The following is a 15,672-nucleotide window of genomic DNA, read 5'->3' on the forward strand; positions in this document are numbered from 1 at the left end:
TTTATGCTCCAAATGTGAAAACAAAACAATTTTTAATAAATACTAAGAGGAAGTTAGACAACTTTATGGAGGGCTCAACTTTTTTGGCAGGAGATTTTAATATGCAATTAACAAATGGGATTGCAAACAGCAGGATGTTACATTTAAACAGACTTAATATGGTGGATATTCATGCAGATATTTCAAACAGAAGTACATATTATTCAGCAAAATATCATACATTTAGCTGCATAGACTATATATTAATGAATAGGGGGGGGGAATATACAAGTTAAAAAAGTAGATATTAGAAGTATTTAGTTATCAGATCATGCCCCACTATTGGCAGAATTGGAAATAGGTCAGGAACGCAATCAAAGAATTTGGAGAAATAATGCAGTTGTAACTGCTAGTGAACAAGATAAAGATAAATTGCAAACAGAGCTATCTGAATATTTTAGAATTAATGATGTGGGTGGTATTAAACAATCAATTGTGTGGGATGCATGTAAGGTTTTTATGAGGGGACAATGTATATGTATGGAAGCAGATGTTAGGAAGAGGTGGGGTAGAGAGAGGGAAAGGAAGATAAGGGAAATAGATTTGATACAAGAGCAGTTAAGATTAACTAAAAGTAGAGATTGGAATAGTTTATTGAAATTGAAAAAGAAACAATTGATGGTGTATGATGAGATCAAATGGAACAAGATGAGAATGATGATGCGACAAAAAATACAGAGCTGGGGGACAAGATCAACGCAGCAAATGGCGAGATATCTGAAGAAGAGGAAAGAAAAATCATGTATTTTAGCATTGAGAGATACTAGTGGAGTGGTTAGATATGGTAATGAGCAGTTAGAGAAGATAATGGGGAAATATTATGAAGATTTGTATAAAGAGGAGCAAGTGAAGATAGGAGTCCTTAAGGTTGGAAAAATAGTAAGTGAAGAAGATAAACAAATTTTGAACGCAGAAATTACACAAGATGAAATTGCTAGAGTAATTAAAGGATTAAAACAAGCCAAAGCACTGGGCCCGGATGGGTTTACAGAGGAATTTTATAAAACTTATGTGAATGTATTGTTGCCGCATTTGGGGAAACTGTTCAATAATATATTGTTAAATCGTGATATCCCGCAGACATGGAAGCTTTCAGAAATTGTTACTATTCCGAAGATGGGTCGAGATTTAAGAGAGCCTGGGTCTTACCGTCCAATCAGTTTGGCAAATAAGGATTATAAAATATTTATGAAAATACTGGCAAATAGATTAGAAAATATTTTACCAAAAATAATTGAAGAGGATCAATATGGTTTCGTGAAGGGAAGGAAAATAAGTGAACCAATTAGAAATGTAATAAATGTGATGCACCATGCTACCGTTACTAAAAGGAAATTGGGAATTTTGAAATTAGATGTGTATAAAGCATTCGATAAAGTTAACCATAGCTATTTATATAAATTATGTAATGAACTAAATATGGGGGGGAAATTTTGTGAAATTATAAAAGAGATTTATAAAGGGAATGAAGCGTATATAAGAGTGAATGGACAAAGAACGCAGAGTATTAAAATATTAAACGACACCAAGCAGGGATGTCCTTTATCTCCAAAATTATTTGTAATAGCAATAGAGATCTTAGCTAATAAGATAAGACAAGATAACACCTGGGCAGGATATAGAATAGGGGAATTAGAAATGAAAATAAATTTATTTGCAGATGACACAATTATATTGACCCAGACCCCAATGGAGATGATTAAAGGTATAACAAATATTTTACAAGAGTTTAAACAGGAATCGGGACTGTTGGTTAATATGGAAAAATCAGAGATTATGTGTTTAAATACAGGTTCGAGAGAGCAGATAGAAATCAGGAAAGAATCAGGGTTGAAATTAGGAATTAAAAAAATAAAATATTTGGGAATTTGGTTATTGAAAAGCCCAGTGAAAATTGAGGAGATGAATTATAGATTAATATGGAGGAAAATGTTGAAACAGATGAGGAGCTGGAAAGAGAAAAAGCTAAGGAGACTCTCTAAAATAAGAGCTTTAAAAATGATGATAGCTCCCAAAATGATCTACCTATTTCAGGTGCTGTCAGGGGGGCTATCGGCATGTAAGGTTAAGGAGTGGGATAAAAAACTTAATTATTGTATTGAAGAAGATAAAAGACCAAGAATAAGGAAAAAGTGGTTAATTGCAAATGAAAAAGAGGGGGGATGGGGAGTTCCTTGTTTGGAGCTGTATAGGGAAGCTTTTCAAATGGAAAGGTTAATGGAGTTGCAATTATGTGAAAACAAATGGGTAAAATTGGAAAAACAGATAAACGGGATGAAGAATAGAGAATTAATCTTTACAAAGTGGAACAGGAGCGACTTAGGTAAATTAATGGGCCCAATGAAAGGGACTATGGAAATTTGGGGAAAATGGCAGGGGAAAATAGGATTATATAAATCTAAACTGTCATTGCTTTATGTAATAAATAGAGATAATGAAATGAATTTAAATAGGGTTATAGGAGAGTTGAAGGGAAGAGGGATAACTAGGATAGAACAGTTATATGAGAAGGATGGCAGGCCCAGTAGAAACCGTATAGAATGGTGGTTAGGTAAGGGAAGGTGGCTACAAATAAATGCAATATGTAAATATCTTAATGAAAGGGAGAATAAAGAAGTACTATTGAGGGAGGAAACAGGGTTAGAGAAAATAATAAGAGAAAAAAGTGAGGGTATAAAGGGGCAAGCAACCAATATATATAAATTGCTAGTGCAGTAATGCGATGGGAGAATTTAGAGAAATAAAAAAAGCAGCAATATAAAGCGCTCAGGCAGTAATAGTTTCGGGTTAGAAGGATGCGACAAAATGGACAATGCAAAATTGGTATAGATACATGGTGGATCATATTCAATTTGAAATTATGGATAAAAGGATAAATTCGGATAATGAAACTGAGTTGGGACAACTGATGGGACGGTGGGACAAGGTAAGACGATATATGACGAGTAGAATCCGAGACCAAGCTACAAGAAATAAATTGGAATCACTCTATAATATGTAAATAGATATATTGCTCTTGGGTCAAGTGGACTATACAAGAAACACCCCTGATTTGGTGGTGGGGAATGTGTGTGTGTCTGGGTGGTGGGCACAATTCACTATGCACTGTTTTATGTTGTGTGTAATATAAAATTGTTAAAAATTAATTTAAAAAATTATTTTAAAAAAATAGAGAGATAAAGGTTGGTGCTTATCAGCCTTCTTCCAAAAGATTTCTGTTGGAATCATTAACATTGTTTGGGACTTATTACGGCTGGGAATGAAGAGACTTCACAGCCATTAAAATAAAAAGAGTTTTTTGGGACTCAGGATGCCTAGGTTAGAACAGTATTTCCCCCCCACATATAAGTGTGAATTCTGCTAGCTACCTAGATATTGTTTCATCAGGGGTCCAGAACCCTTGAAGAAGTGGTACCTGGGCAGGCGATTGGCATCCAGTCCGACCGCTTCACGGAAACATTCCTGAGCCTTGAGGTTGTTTTCGGTCAACAGGCAAAAAGCTCCATAATCCAACCAGCTCTGGATATCTTGGGGGTTTCGAGACAACCTCTGGAGACAGAAGACTACAGTGTAAGTTAGTATTCTGTTTCAAAGGTTTGAATGGAAAGATCTGAAGATCAAAAATAGCAAGAGCACGAGCACTTAAGAAATATGTACCGCTTGACAGTGCCTTACAGCTCTTTCTAAGTGTTTTACAGAGTCAGCATCTTGCCCCCAACAATCTGGATCTTCATTTTACTGAACTGGGAAGGCTGAGTCAACCTTGAGCTGGTCAGGATTGAACTCCTGGTAATGGAGTTTTCGGAGAGGGGCGGCATATAAATCCAATAAATTGAACTGAATTGAATTGAATGGGCAGAGTTTGCCTGCAATATTACATTCTGACCACTGTGCTACTACAGCTAATCAGCAGTAGTATTTACAGTATATACTGCTTCACAGAGCCCTCTCTAATCAGTTCACGGAGTCAGCTATTGCTCCCCAATAATTGGGGTTCGCATTTTACGGGTCACAGAAGGCTGAGACAACCTTGAGCCGGTGAAAATTGAACTGACAAACTGCAGGCAGCCGGCAGTCAACAGAAGTAGCTTGTAATACCATAGTACTGCAGTATGAACCACGGATGTCAACCTCCGGATATGAGTGTTGGAGTTTTTCGTTTAACTTTATTTGAACCTCTACGTCTCTCTAGTGTATGTATGTTCCCGGAATCCTTGAAGATCAAGGGTATCCAACCTGGCAACTTTTAATATATGTTCAACTTCCAGAATTCACTAGCCAGCCTTCCACTTCTAATTCTTAGCAAATGGAAAGCTCTTGGATGGCTCCTTGGTACTCTCTGAGCTGGGTGGTGTTTTTTGCAGGCGCCTCATTACCCAACGATGGTCCTGATGGCATTACCTGTAGTGGGCCATGAAACGTCTGCAAGAAACCCCACCAAGCTCACAGAGCGCCAAGGATCCCTCATTTTAACCCTGAGTTACATATATTCGTCTATCAGAAAAAACTCATTGTTTCTACAGTCGTTCTGCTTGGAAAGAAGGAGGATGAGTTACCCTACCTCCTGATGATAAGTTGATGCCAAGCTGTAGTCTCCGTTGACCTGGGCCTCTCGAGCAAACAGCTGGAGCTGCTCCATGGTGGTATATACGGGAGGAGGAGGACTTGGCGTCTGGAGGGACAACACCTGGGCAGGGCAGGAGAATAACAGAGTTACAGAAATTAACAGAGATGGAAGGGACCTTGTAGGTTATGTAGTCCAGCCCCCCGCCCAAGCAGGAGACTCTAAACCATTTCTGACAGTCCAGTCTCTTCTTAAAAGCCTCCAGAAATGAAACTCCCACAACCTCCTCTGAAGGCAACTTCTGTTCCATTTTTTGATTGCTCTCACTGTCAGAAAGTTCCTCCTTATTTCCAGGTTGAATGTCTCCATTCATTATTCTTTGCCTGGCCTTCAGGTGCTTTGGAAAACAGCCTGACCCCATCCTCTCTGTGGCAGTCCTTCAAATATTGGAAGAGTGCTCTCCTGCCTTCCCTGGTCCTTCTTCTTCACTAGACTAGCCAGGCCCAGTTCCTACAACCATTCATCGTGGGTTTTAGCCTCCGGTCCCCTCATCATCCTGGTTGCTCTTCTCTGCACTCTACTCTTTCTGCAGAGTCTCAACATCTTTTTTACATCATCGTGACCAAAACTGGATGCAGGAATCTAGGTGTGGTCTTACCAAGGCTTTATAAAATGGTTTTATAGAATAGGCTTTATGGAATAATGATAAATTATAATAAATAATTTATAGAATAATGAACATGCCACTTAGGCTGGTTCAGTTAAAGGAAGGCTTGGCAATATGTATTCGAAGCGGAGGTAATCCTCAACTTACAAACATTCATTTAATGATTGTTCGAGATTATAGCAGTACTGAAAAAAGTGACTTATGACTGAAATTCTGTGGAGATTCTCCGTCATCCAGGTCCTGGTTGTCCCTGCGGCGCTTTTTTTAGCAGTCAACTAGACTTTCTTTTTTTTTTCTTTTGAAAATGTTTCACTTCTTATCCAAGAAGCTTCTTTGGCTCTGAGTGAATTGTTGAGGAATGGAAGGCTATATATTCCTTGTAGACAAAATTGGTCATTTGGATCATTTTAGAGCAGTGTTTTTCAACCAGGGTTCCCAAGGGTTCTGCAAGGGCCAGCCAGGGGTTTTGTGACTTAATGATTAAAAAAAACCCCTACCAAGACTGTCTCATGCAGCAGAGCAGCCACCCCTACCGCCCCCTCTGCCTCAGATGTGGGCTTTCATCGCCTTACTCCGCTTTTGTCTCTGCCTCCTCCCAGAACGCTTATTCGGAGACCGCATGGAAGTCGCAGCCCCACCCACTCATTATGGATGCCAGCGGCTGAATGTCACCCCCCCCCCTGCACGGCATCCCGGGAAGTGTAGTTCTAAGGAAGCTTTCGGAAGTGCACCGAGAAGCCCTCGGCTGCTTTTTCGCTGTGATTCAGCTTTGGCTTTTGGCTGCGGTGGCAGCAGCTCCGCCTTTGACAACCGTCGGCTTTATACTGCTTCTGATATTTCCCCCAACTAACCTCAGATTGGGCCCACACTGGTATGTCTGCCTAAGTCCCAGAGACTCTGGGTGGATTACAACATTGAAAACTACAACATAAAACATGCCTCACCAAGCAACAACACACTCAGTTCAACTACTTGATTGGTTCCATCTCTAGCCAAGGTCCCCAGATGAGCTGGCAAAAACATGTCTTAAGGGCCTTTTAGAAAAGCAACAAAGTGAAGGGGAATTGTATTCCTGAGGTGATGATGGTCCATAAAGGAGCCACCAATAAGAAGGCCCTTTTTCAGAGATGCATAGAAACATAGAAGATTGATGGCAGAAAAAGACCTCATGCTCCATCTAGTCTGCCCTTATACTATTTCCTGTATTTTATCTTAGTATGGATATATATTTATCCCAGGAATGTTTAAATTCAGTTCCTGTGGATTTACCAACCACGTCTGCTGAAAGTGTTTTCCAAACATCTACTACTCTTTCAGTAAAATAATATTTTCTCACGCTGCTTCTGATCTTTCCCCCAACTAACCTCAGATTGTGTCCCATTGTTCTTGTGTTCATTTTCCTATTAAAAACACTTCCCTCCTGAACCTTATTTAACCCTTTCACATATTTAAATGTTTCTATCATGCCCCCCCTTTTCCTTCTGTCCGCCAGATATACAGATTGAGTTCATTAAGTCTTTCCTGAAAAGTTTTATGCTTAAGACCTTCCACCATTTTTGTAGCCCATCTTTGGACCCGTTCAATTTTATCAATATCTTTTTGTAGATGAGGTCTCCAGAACTGAACACAGTATTCCAAATGGGGTCTCACCAGCACTCTATGCAGTGGGATCACAATCTCCCTCTTCCTGCTTGTTATACCTCTAGCTCTGCAGCCAAGCATTCTACTTGCTTTCCCTACCGCCTGCTTGTTATACCTCTAGCTCTGCAGCCAAGCATTCTACTTGCTTTCCCTACCGCCTGACCGCACTGTTCACCCATTTTTAGACTGTCAGAAATCACTACCCCTAAATCCTTCTCTTCTGAAGTTTTTGCTAACATAGAACTGCCAATACAATATTCAGATTGAGGATTCCTTTCCCCCAAGTGCATAATTTTACATTTAGAAACATTAAACTGCAGTTTCCATTGCTCTGTTGTAAGCCAAAAGCTGGATTAAACATCTGGAGGGAGGCATGACTCTTCCCTTGGTGTACCTGACATAGATCCCCCAACAACCCCAACAGAGGGAGAGCTTTTCTCTTCCAAAACTCACCTGATTCAAAGCAACGTGCATCTGATCCGTCAAGTAGACGTACAACTCACTGAGGAAAGCTTGGAGTTGGTCCAGAGTTTCAAAGGCAGTTGTCTTCAAGTACTTCTCCCGCACAATTTTCACAACCGCGTGCTGGAAGGAAAAGAAAGTAACATAGAAGATGCGATGAATCGCAATGCTGAAAAAATGATATTCATATTGTTTATGTTTTTTGTTAGGTCATCCATATGTATGTGGATGTTATGTGGCATTTGATGTAGGTTTGATTTGTATAGATGTACATATAAGTTCTTTTTAAAATTACTTCATAAAAATTATTTTTTTAAAAAAAGGAAGAAAAAGACACAATTCCAAGGACCCCACACATTTGGAAGGGAGCGACGGATTTATCAGATGTTAAATACCACTGATTGGTGGATCATTAGAGATCCAAAGAAGAGGGACTCAGACCTGGCATCACTAAATAGAATAGAACAGAACAGAATAGAATAATTTTATTGGTCAAGTTTGATTAGATCAGGAGCAGGCTACCATTCCCGGCCCTACCGGAATGGGCCTGGAGCACACACACACCGCTTGCCCCCCCTTGCATGCGCAGAAGCGAAGAAACCCAGAAATGGGCAAACAAGTAAGTGCCCGCTCGCCACTTCCCATTGCCGTTTGTCCCTTTTCCACTGCCCGCTTGTCGCGCTTGCCTCTTGCTCTTTGGGCGAACGGCAGGAGCATGGGCTGTGGGGGAAGTGGCACGAGAGGTGAGCAAGAGATGAATGGCGGGGGAAGGCAACACTCATGGCGGGGCAGAGCAGGCGTAGGTCATAACCTACGTGGTAGATGGACATTCCGCCACCGGAATGGCGTTCCCCACCTTTGAGGCTGGGGCCCACCACTGGATTGGACACACAAGGAATTTGTCTTTAGTGCATAGGCTCTCAGTGTACATAAAAGTAAATATAGATTTGTCAACAATGAGGTTCAACAATGATTGTCATAGGGGTCAAATAAGCAATGAAGAAAAAATATTAATACAAATCTTAAGGATACAAGCAACAAGTTACAGTTGTACAGTCATAAGTGGGAGGAAATGCGTGATAGGAATGATAAAGAAAAAACTAGTAGTAATAGTAGTGCAGACTTAGTAAATAGTTTGACAGTGTTGAGGGGACTATTTGTTTATCAGAGTAATGGCGTTCGGGGAAAACTGTCCTTGTGTCTAGTTGTCTTGGTGTGCAGGGCTCTGTAGTGACGTTTTGAGGGTGGGAGTTGAAACAGTTTGTGTCCAGGATGCGAGGGGTCAGTTGATATTTTCCCTGCCCTCTTTTTGACCTATATAGTATACAGGTCCTCAATGGAAGAAACAAAAATGATCGAAATCGGTGATGGCAATCCTTTTTTGGCTCGGGTGCCAAAAGGGTGCGTGCATGCATGATAGCGTGCACATGCGTGACCACACCCATGATGCAATGCCTTCCCCCCCCACACACACATGTGCACAACCCCTCCATGCCATCCCCTCCGTGCATGAGCACAGGCGTCACTGAAGCCTCAGGACTTCCAGTAGGCTTGTTGGGCCATTTCTCGCTCTCACCAAGGGTTCAAGAGGCTTTCCGGAAGTCTGGAGAGAGTGAAAACGGCCGAAAAGGAGGCCGAGAATCAGCTGGCCAGCCTGCGCATGCACCCTGGGGCTGACCTAGGGCAATGCCTCGCCTGCCTGTGGCACATCATAGGTTTGCTATCACTGATCTAAACAGAAATGATCCTTGGCTCCATTTGTTGAGAAAGATCTAGCTTGATTGGAAGCCAAGTGTATTGCAGAGCTGGAGCCAGGCTTGCTAGGCCTCCAAGCCGGTTCCCTTGGTGGCGCCGTAGGAGCCTCTATCTTGGGTTTCTTAGTGCTGTCCATGTGCGCATGCACACACAGCACATGGCTGCCCACATGGGGCATCCCTGAGTGAACCAGCAGGAGAAGAATCTGGAACCCACCCCTGATGGTGTCGAATCACAAGCAAGCCCAAGGTGGCAGCTGACAGGGGCTTCTGAAATCCCACCAGGAGAAAATGTGACACTTCAACCTGTCATTCCACCATCTGTTATACAAAGAGAGATCTGCATTGTGACAAAATACCTTGAGTTGCTCCTTAAAGGCAAAATATTTCCCCGAGGTGTTCAGCTCATAGTTGAGTTGACATTTCTGGTCTTCCAGAGTTTGAGAATCAATGACCAGCCCTTGGAGCACCTGCCTGCCAAAGAGTTCATGATACTCATCTAGGATGGATGCAGCAATGCTGGTGATCTGCATGTGGTAATCTTCTACGGCCTAAAGAATAAAATAGAATGGAATGGAACAGAACAGAACAGAATAGAATTTAATTTTATTGGCCAAGCGTGATTGGACACACAAGGAATTTGTCTTTGGTGCAGATGCTCTCAGTGTACATAAAAGAAAAAGATACGTTCATCAAGAATCATAAGGTACAACACGTAATAATAGTCTGGGTACTATCACATTAGGAACCAGTCAAGATAAATTATAAGGATGCAAGCAACCAAGTTAGTCATACAGTCTTGACTTCTTGTCAAGAAGTCAAGAAAACCTTTGAGTGAACTCAAGTGTTGTTAGAAATAATTTCTCCGTGAGAAGGTGGTGTACACTCCTGGCAGATCCTCTTGGTTGCTGTTCTTCACTGCTTAAACTGTCTTACCCAACCATCAAGTCTAGTACAAGTTCATCCCTGCCTAAAGGTAAAGATTCTCCTCACATACATGCTATGGCCGGCCAAGTGTTATCTTCCCACCAAAGATGGTCCCTATTTTTCTACTTGTATTTTTTTTCCGTGCTTTTGAACTGCTAGGTTGGCAGGAGCTGGGACAAGTAATAAGAGCTCATTCCATTACGCTGTGCTAGGGATTTGAACCACTGAACTGCCAACTTTTTGATCAGCAAGCTCAGCGTTTTCGCCACTGAGCCATCTTTGCCCATCCAGACACGAAGAGCTTCTAGTGTACCGACAGAAGAGAGTATTTGTAGCTCAGGGTGGGGCCCCTGGTGCTCACTGAGTGTGGTGCTTCTCTTGCCAACGTTTCATTGCCAAACTAGGCTAGTACTGATGATGTTACCTAGTGTGGTAATGAAACATCAGGAAGAATACAGCCACGTTCCGACGGCAACAAGGACCCCAAGGCACCGTTTTCCGTAAGCTGCGCGTGTGCACGCCCCAAAATACCCCCCGCGCACCCTTTTCCATGGGCGCGCGCTCCCCATCCCCCTGCCAGCCTGCGGGGTGGGGGGTGGGGGTGGGGAGGTGCGGCAGTAGGAGAAAAGGGAGCCGCGGCCACCCCTGCCTCCCCACAGTGCCTCCGGCCAAACGCGCCCCTGGCTTCTCAGCCCTGCCCCCTGCCCGCCCAATCTGCCCCCCTCTCCTCCTCCGCTGCCTCCTGCCTTGGGGCGCGACTTCTCCCACGGTGGTGGCAGCTGCGGGACGAAAGCGCTGCCAGCCAGGGGGTTGCGAGAGAGGGCTTTCTCCGCGGGCTTCGGGAATGCCCGCCCCGCCCCTCTCGTAGTCCCTTCGCTGGGAGCACTTTCGTCCCAGACTTCCAGCAAGGGGGCTGCAGTACAGGCAGGGCAGGCGTTCCCGAAGCACTCGGAGAAAGCACTCTCGCAGCCCCCTCGCCGTCGTTGCCTCTGTTCCGGAGCTCCGCCTCACAGCTGATCACTCTGCCACCGCCCCACGGCTACTGCCCAATGCTGCTGCTGAAAGAGAGAAAGGGGGGGAGAGAGAGATAGCAAGAGAGAGAAGAGAAAGAAAGCAAGAGAGATAGAAAGAGTGAGAGAGAAAGAAAGCAATAGAGAGAGAGAAAGAGAGAGAGAGAGAGAGAGAAAGAGGGGGAGAGAGAAAGAGAGGGAAAGAGAGAGAAATGACTCTTGATTTAAAGCATATGGTAAAAAGCACCCAAATAATAACAGGGAAAAAAACCCAGCCGTTTGTGTGTGTGTGTGTGTGTGTGAACTCTTGAACCATTTCCAATAGCTCACCTCTAATTGGAAATGGTTCAAGAGTTCACACACACACACACACACAAGGGGGGAGGAGACAGGGATGGAAAAAGAGAAGATAATAATAGTAATAGATTTTGGTTTTGTTTTATTATTAATTTCTTTTAATAAAAAAAGAAGGGAATTTTTTTTCTTATTTGTTTATTTATTTGTTTATTTATTTATTTATTTGTTTATTTATTTATTTTTCTATGCCGCCCAGTCCCAAAGGGACTGTCGCTCAGACACTATACTTTTCCGCCCACACCGAAAAAAAATTAGAGGGAACATTGCCCCAAGGCTTCTAGTGTCAGAGTACCACCAGGCATGAAGTCAAAAGCACATCTTGGATGTAGCTTATGGGTAAGATTTTATGGTTGGCTAGATGTTTCTGAAAGGGAAGCAATGGTGATACAGCAGTGAACTAGGGTCATCGGTGAATTCTGGCTGGCAAACCTTTCCAGATAAAGGAGAGACCCAGAGACCACCAGGCCCCACTTTCCTTCATCCCAGGTTGCTACTCCTCTCTTTTTTGCTTTTGCCTCTTATCTTGGAACATCAAATGCATTTTGTTTTCATTCTGAGGGAAAAACTTCTCCAAAATATTATATTGCAGCATCAGTTTTATTTGTTGGGTAACCTTTTCAGCCTCACCTTCATATTTACCTGCTTGTGAGATTAAACTCTGGTTTATGAATCTCGGTTTAAGTACTAATCAAAACCAAGGATTGGCAAGTTGGTTGGGGAGTTCTAGGAGTTGAAGTCCACATCTCTTAAAGTTGTCAGGGACATGGATGGGGGGCGGGAGGTGAGTTCATATGAAAATGAAGAGTCTCCTTAATGTGACGTTAGAGCTGCCTTCCAGAGAATCTCAGTTCTTATTATTGCTTTTAAATTAAGGCGTTTCTAGCCACTGAGGCAGTGGTGGCGAACCTACGGCATGCATTCCACAGGTGGCAAGCGGAGCCATTTCTGAGGCCACGCATGGCATTGCACGCTGGCTAGCTTATTTTCGACCTTCTTTTCAGCTGTTTTCGCTCATCCTAGGCTTCAGGAAAGCCTCCTAAACTCTGGGGATGGCAAAGAACGGCCCAATGGACCAACAGAAAGTTTGTTTCTAAACTTCTGGTTGGCCTGTTAGCCATTTTTCACCATCTCCAGGCAAAAAACGGCCCAACAAGCCCACCGGAAGTCCGATGGCTTCAGTGAGGTCTGTGCACATGTGCGTAGGGGCAGTGGTATGTGCAGAGGGACAGCACGGGGTTGTGCGCATGTGTGTGGAAAACGGCATTGCATTATGGGTGTGGACACACATTCATGTGCTATTGCACACGTGCACCCTTTTGGCATCCAAGCCAAAAAAGGTTTGCCATCACCGCCCGAAAGTTTTAAAACACGCTTGGAAGCAGACACAACAAGCAATGTCTAATTGAAATCCCAGAAACCAGACTAAGGACTGAGACACTATTCTTAGCTCTCCCACAAGAAAGGCAATTAATTTACGCACAACCAGGGCCGCTGATAGGCCGGTACTACTGGTACTGGCGTCAGGGGCCCGGCCAAATTGAAAAATGGAGGGGGCAGTTTTGGCCCACCACCATGTACCGGACCCCTGGCGCCTGCAGCAGTCATTGTGCCCAGCACCGTTCCCTGTAGGCTGCGCATGCCTGCGCCCCCACGCACCCTTTTCCAAGGGCGCACACGAAGCTGCGGCCGCCCCCGCACCTATATCCCCCTCACGCCCCAGGCTACTCGCCGCTGCCCCTCGCCCGCCTGATCCGCCTCTCTTTCTCCTCCACTGCAAGAGAGGCGGGGCAGGCGTTCTCACAGCGGGGACTGGCGAAGGTGATTTTCAATGTCGGGCGCACGGGTCGGCGTGCGCTCTCCTCATCTGCCTGCCAGCCCGCCCGGAACATTCAAAGTAAGAGCGAAGGTTTTTCTTACTTTGAATGGTCCGGGCGGGCTAACAGGGGGATGAGGAGAGCGCACGCCGGCCCGTGCGCCCGACATTGAAAATCATTTTCGCCAGCCTCCGGAGAACGAGAGTGAGAGCGACAGAGCAAGATAGAGAGAAAGTGAGAAAGAGAGAGATAGAGAAAGAGGGGGGAGAGAAAGAGATAGCAAGAGAGAGAGAAAGAGTGAGACAAAGAAAACAAGAGAGAAAAAGTAAGAGAGAAAGCAAGAGAGAGAAAGAAAACAAGAGAGGGAAAGTGAGAAAAAGAGAGAGAGAGCAAGAGGGGGAGAGAGAGAGAGAAAGAAAGAGAGAGATGAGAGAGGAAGGAAGAGTGAGAGAGAGGAAGAAAGCAAGAGAGAGAAAGAGAGAGAGAGAAAGAAAGAGAGGAAGAGAGTGTGAGAGTGTGAGAGAGGAAGAAAGCAAGATAGAGAAAGAAAGAAAGAGATGAGAGAGGAAGGAAGAGAATGAGAGAGAGGAAGAAAGCAAGATAGAGAAAGAGAGAGAGAGAGAGAGAGAGATAAGAGGAAGGAAGAGAGAGAGAGAGGAAGAAAGAGAGAGAGAGAGAAGAGTGGAAGGGAGAGAGAGAAATGATAGAAAAAAGGGGAGAAAAAAGAGAAATGAGAAAATGATTGAGGCAGAGAATGACAGGAAAGAGAGAGAAACAGAGAAGTGACTCTTGATTTAAAGCATATGGTAAAAGCACTTAAATAATAACAGAGAAAAAAACCCAGCCCTCACCTGTTTTTATTAATAGTTTTGCTGGTTGTTTTAGTTTTAATAGTAATGGATTTTGGTTTTTTTAACTTATTAATTTCTTTTAATAAAAAAGAAGGGATTTATTTATTTATTTATTTATTTATTATTTCTTTGCCTCCCAGTCCCACGTTTTTCCTTATTTCCAGATTGCATTTCTTCTTGGTGAGGTTCAGCCCATTGCTTCTTGTACTACCTTTAGGTGGCATGGAGAATAAATAGATGCCATCCGCTCTGTGGCAGCCCTTTAAGGACTGGAAAACTACTATTATATTCCCCCTCAGTTTTCTATTTGTTGAGTTAAACATACTCGTTCTCTTAGCCCTTGGTCATGGGATTTAGCCTCTAGGCCATGGGTGTGAAACTCAATTTCATTGAGGGCCACATCAGGGTTATGTTTGACCTCAGAGGGGCCGGGGGAAGGCTTGCCCAGGGTGTGTGGCCATGGTGGCATGGCACGGGATTTGGGGGGCAGTAGTTTTAAAATGGCGGGGGGGGGCAGACACTTAGGCTGCATGGGGCCCCAAAATTCCTGATGGTGGCCCTGCGCACAACAGGAAAAATTACGCACATCTGAGCAATCTCTTTAGGCTGCACAGTTGTTTGTTCTTGATACAAAAACTAGTGCAGAATGGCAAAGATTTTCTTTCAGGGGGAAAAATGCAGGAGGAATTTTACTGAGTAGGTTTGACTCCGTACCTTCATGGCTCCTGCAGTCCTTCGGGGGAGTGGAGCGTGTGGAGGAATCATTTCTTTCACCCTGAAAGTGTTGGAAGAAAAGATAAAAGGGGATTGTTTTTATAATCTGACTTTGAAGTCAGTTCTATGAAACCTAACAGGTATTCTGACCTAGGATTCCCCAAACCATAAAGCAGACTCCTTGTCCAGACCAAAAACCACTTTTTATTAAGTGACTGTGAATTCATTCACATCCAGCAAAGTCTTTCAAGGGTGAGTCACAGACCTTCTCTGGCTTGGAGAGCTGCCAGGCCGATATCTTCAAAACTGGGCAAGCAGTCTCCGAGAGTCACGAACCAATTAAGTGAACTAATTGTCTCCTGCAATTGTCTCCCATCCCCTTTCACTCCTCTTTTACTCCCTGTGGGAGGGGCCATTCATCGTCCACCTGTGGCCCTACTCCTAAATCGACCCTTGTTCCTTAGCTGTTCCCTTCATCTGGTACTTCTGCACATGCTCACACTGAAAACAGCTGATAACTGTTAGACTGCCCTGGCCCCCTCTCTGCCTCTGATGCAGAGCCTTGTCAGAGCCTTCCGCAGACTCCAGGTTTGGTCCATGTTCCTCCCCAACCTCCTGCTGCCAGCTCTGCTGACCACTGGCAGGCCACAAGCAACAGAATCAGTTGCAGAATTAGCACACACGGGATTGTGTTTATGTTGTTTCAACCTAGGATACATGTCTATGGAGCTTCTCAGCCATCCAGGTCATGGTTAGAAATATAGAAACATAGAATATTGACAGCAGAAAAAGACCTCATGGTCCATCTAGTCTGCCCTTATACTATTTCCTGTATTTTATCTTAGGATGGATCTATGTTTATCCCAGGCATG

General features: G+C 43.8%; 1 protein-coding gene across 10 annotated transcripts in view; it reads right to left on the minus strand.

The window, feature by feature from the left end:
• CFAP70 (cilia and flagella associated protein 70) overlaps positions 1-15,672 on the minus strand; it is a 246,210-nt gene that overhangs the window by 120,798 nt on the left and 109,740 nt on the right. For all 10 annotated transcript variants that reach the window (XM_070760789.1, XM_070760788.1, XM_070760785.1 and 7 more), the window contains 5 exons: positions 14,801-14,861; positions 9,487-9,678; positions 7,365-7,496; positions 4,601-4,726; positions 3,455-3,588 (listed from right to left, as the gene is read on the minus strand). In XM_070760789.1, coding sequence (XP_070616890.1) covers positions 3,455-3,588; positions 4,601-4,726; positions 7,365-7,496; positions 9,487-9,678; positions 14,801-14,861 — 645 coding nt within the window. The remainder of the gene's footprint in view (positions 1-3,454; positions 3,589-4,600; positions 4,727-7,364; positions 7,497-9,486; positions 9,679-14,800; positions 14,862-15,672) is intronic.

The sequence above is a fragment of the Erythrolamprus reginae genome, chromosome 9 (genome assembly GCF_031021105.1).
Source record: "Erythrolamprus reginae isolate rEryReg1 chromosome 9, rEryReg1.hap1, whole genome shotgun sequence".
Taxonomy (NCBI): domain Eukaryota; kingdom Metazoa; phylum Chordata; class Lepidosauria; order Squamata; family Dipsadidae; genus Erythrolamprus; species Erythrolamprus reginae.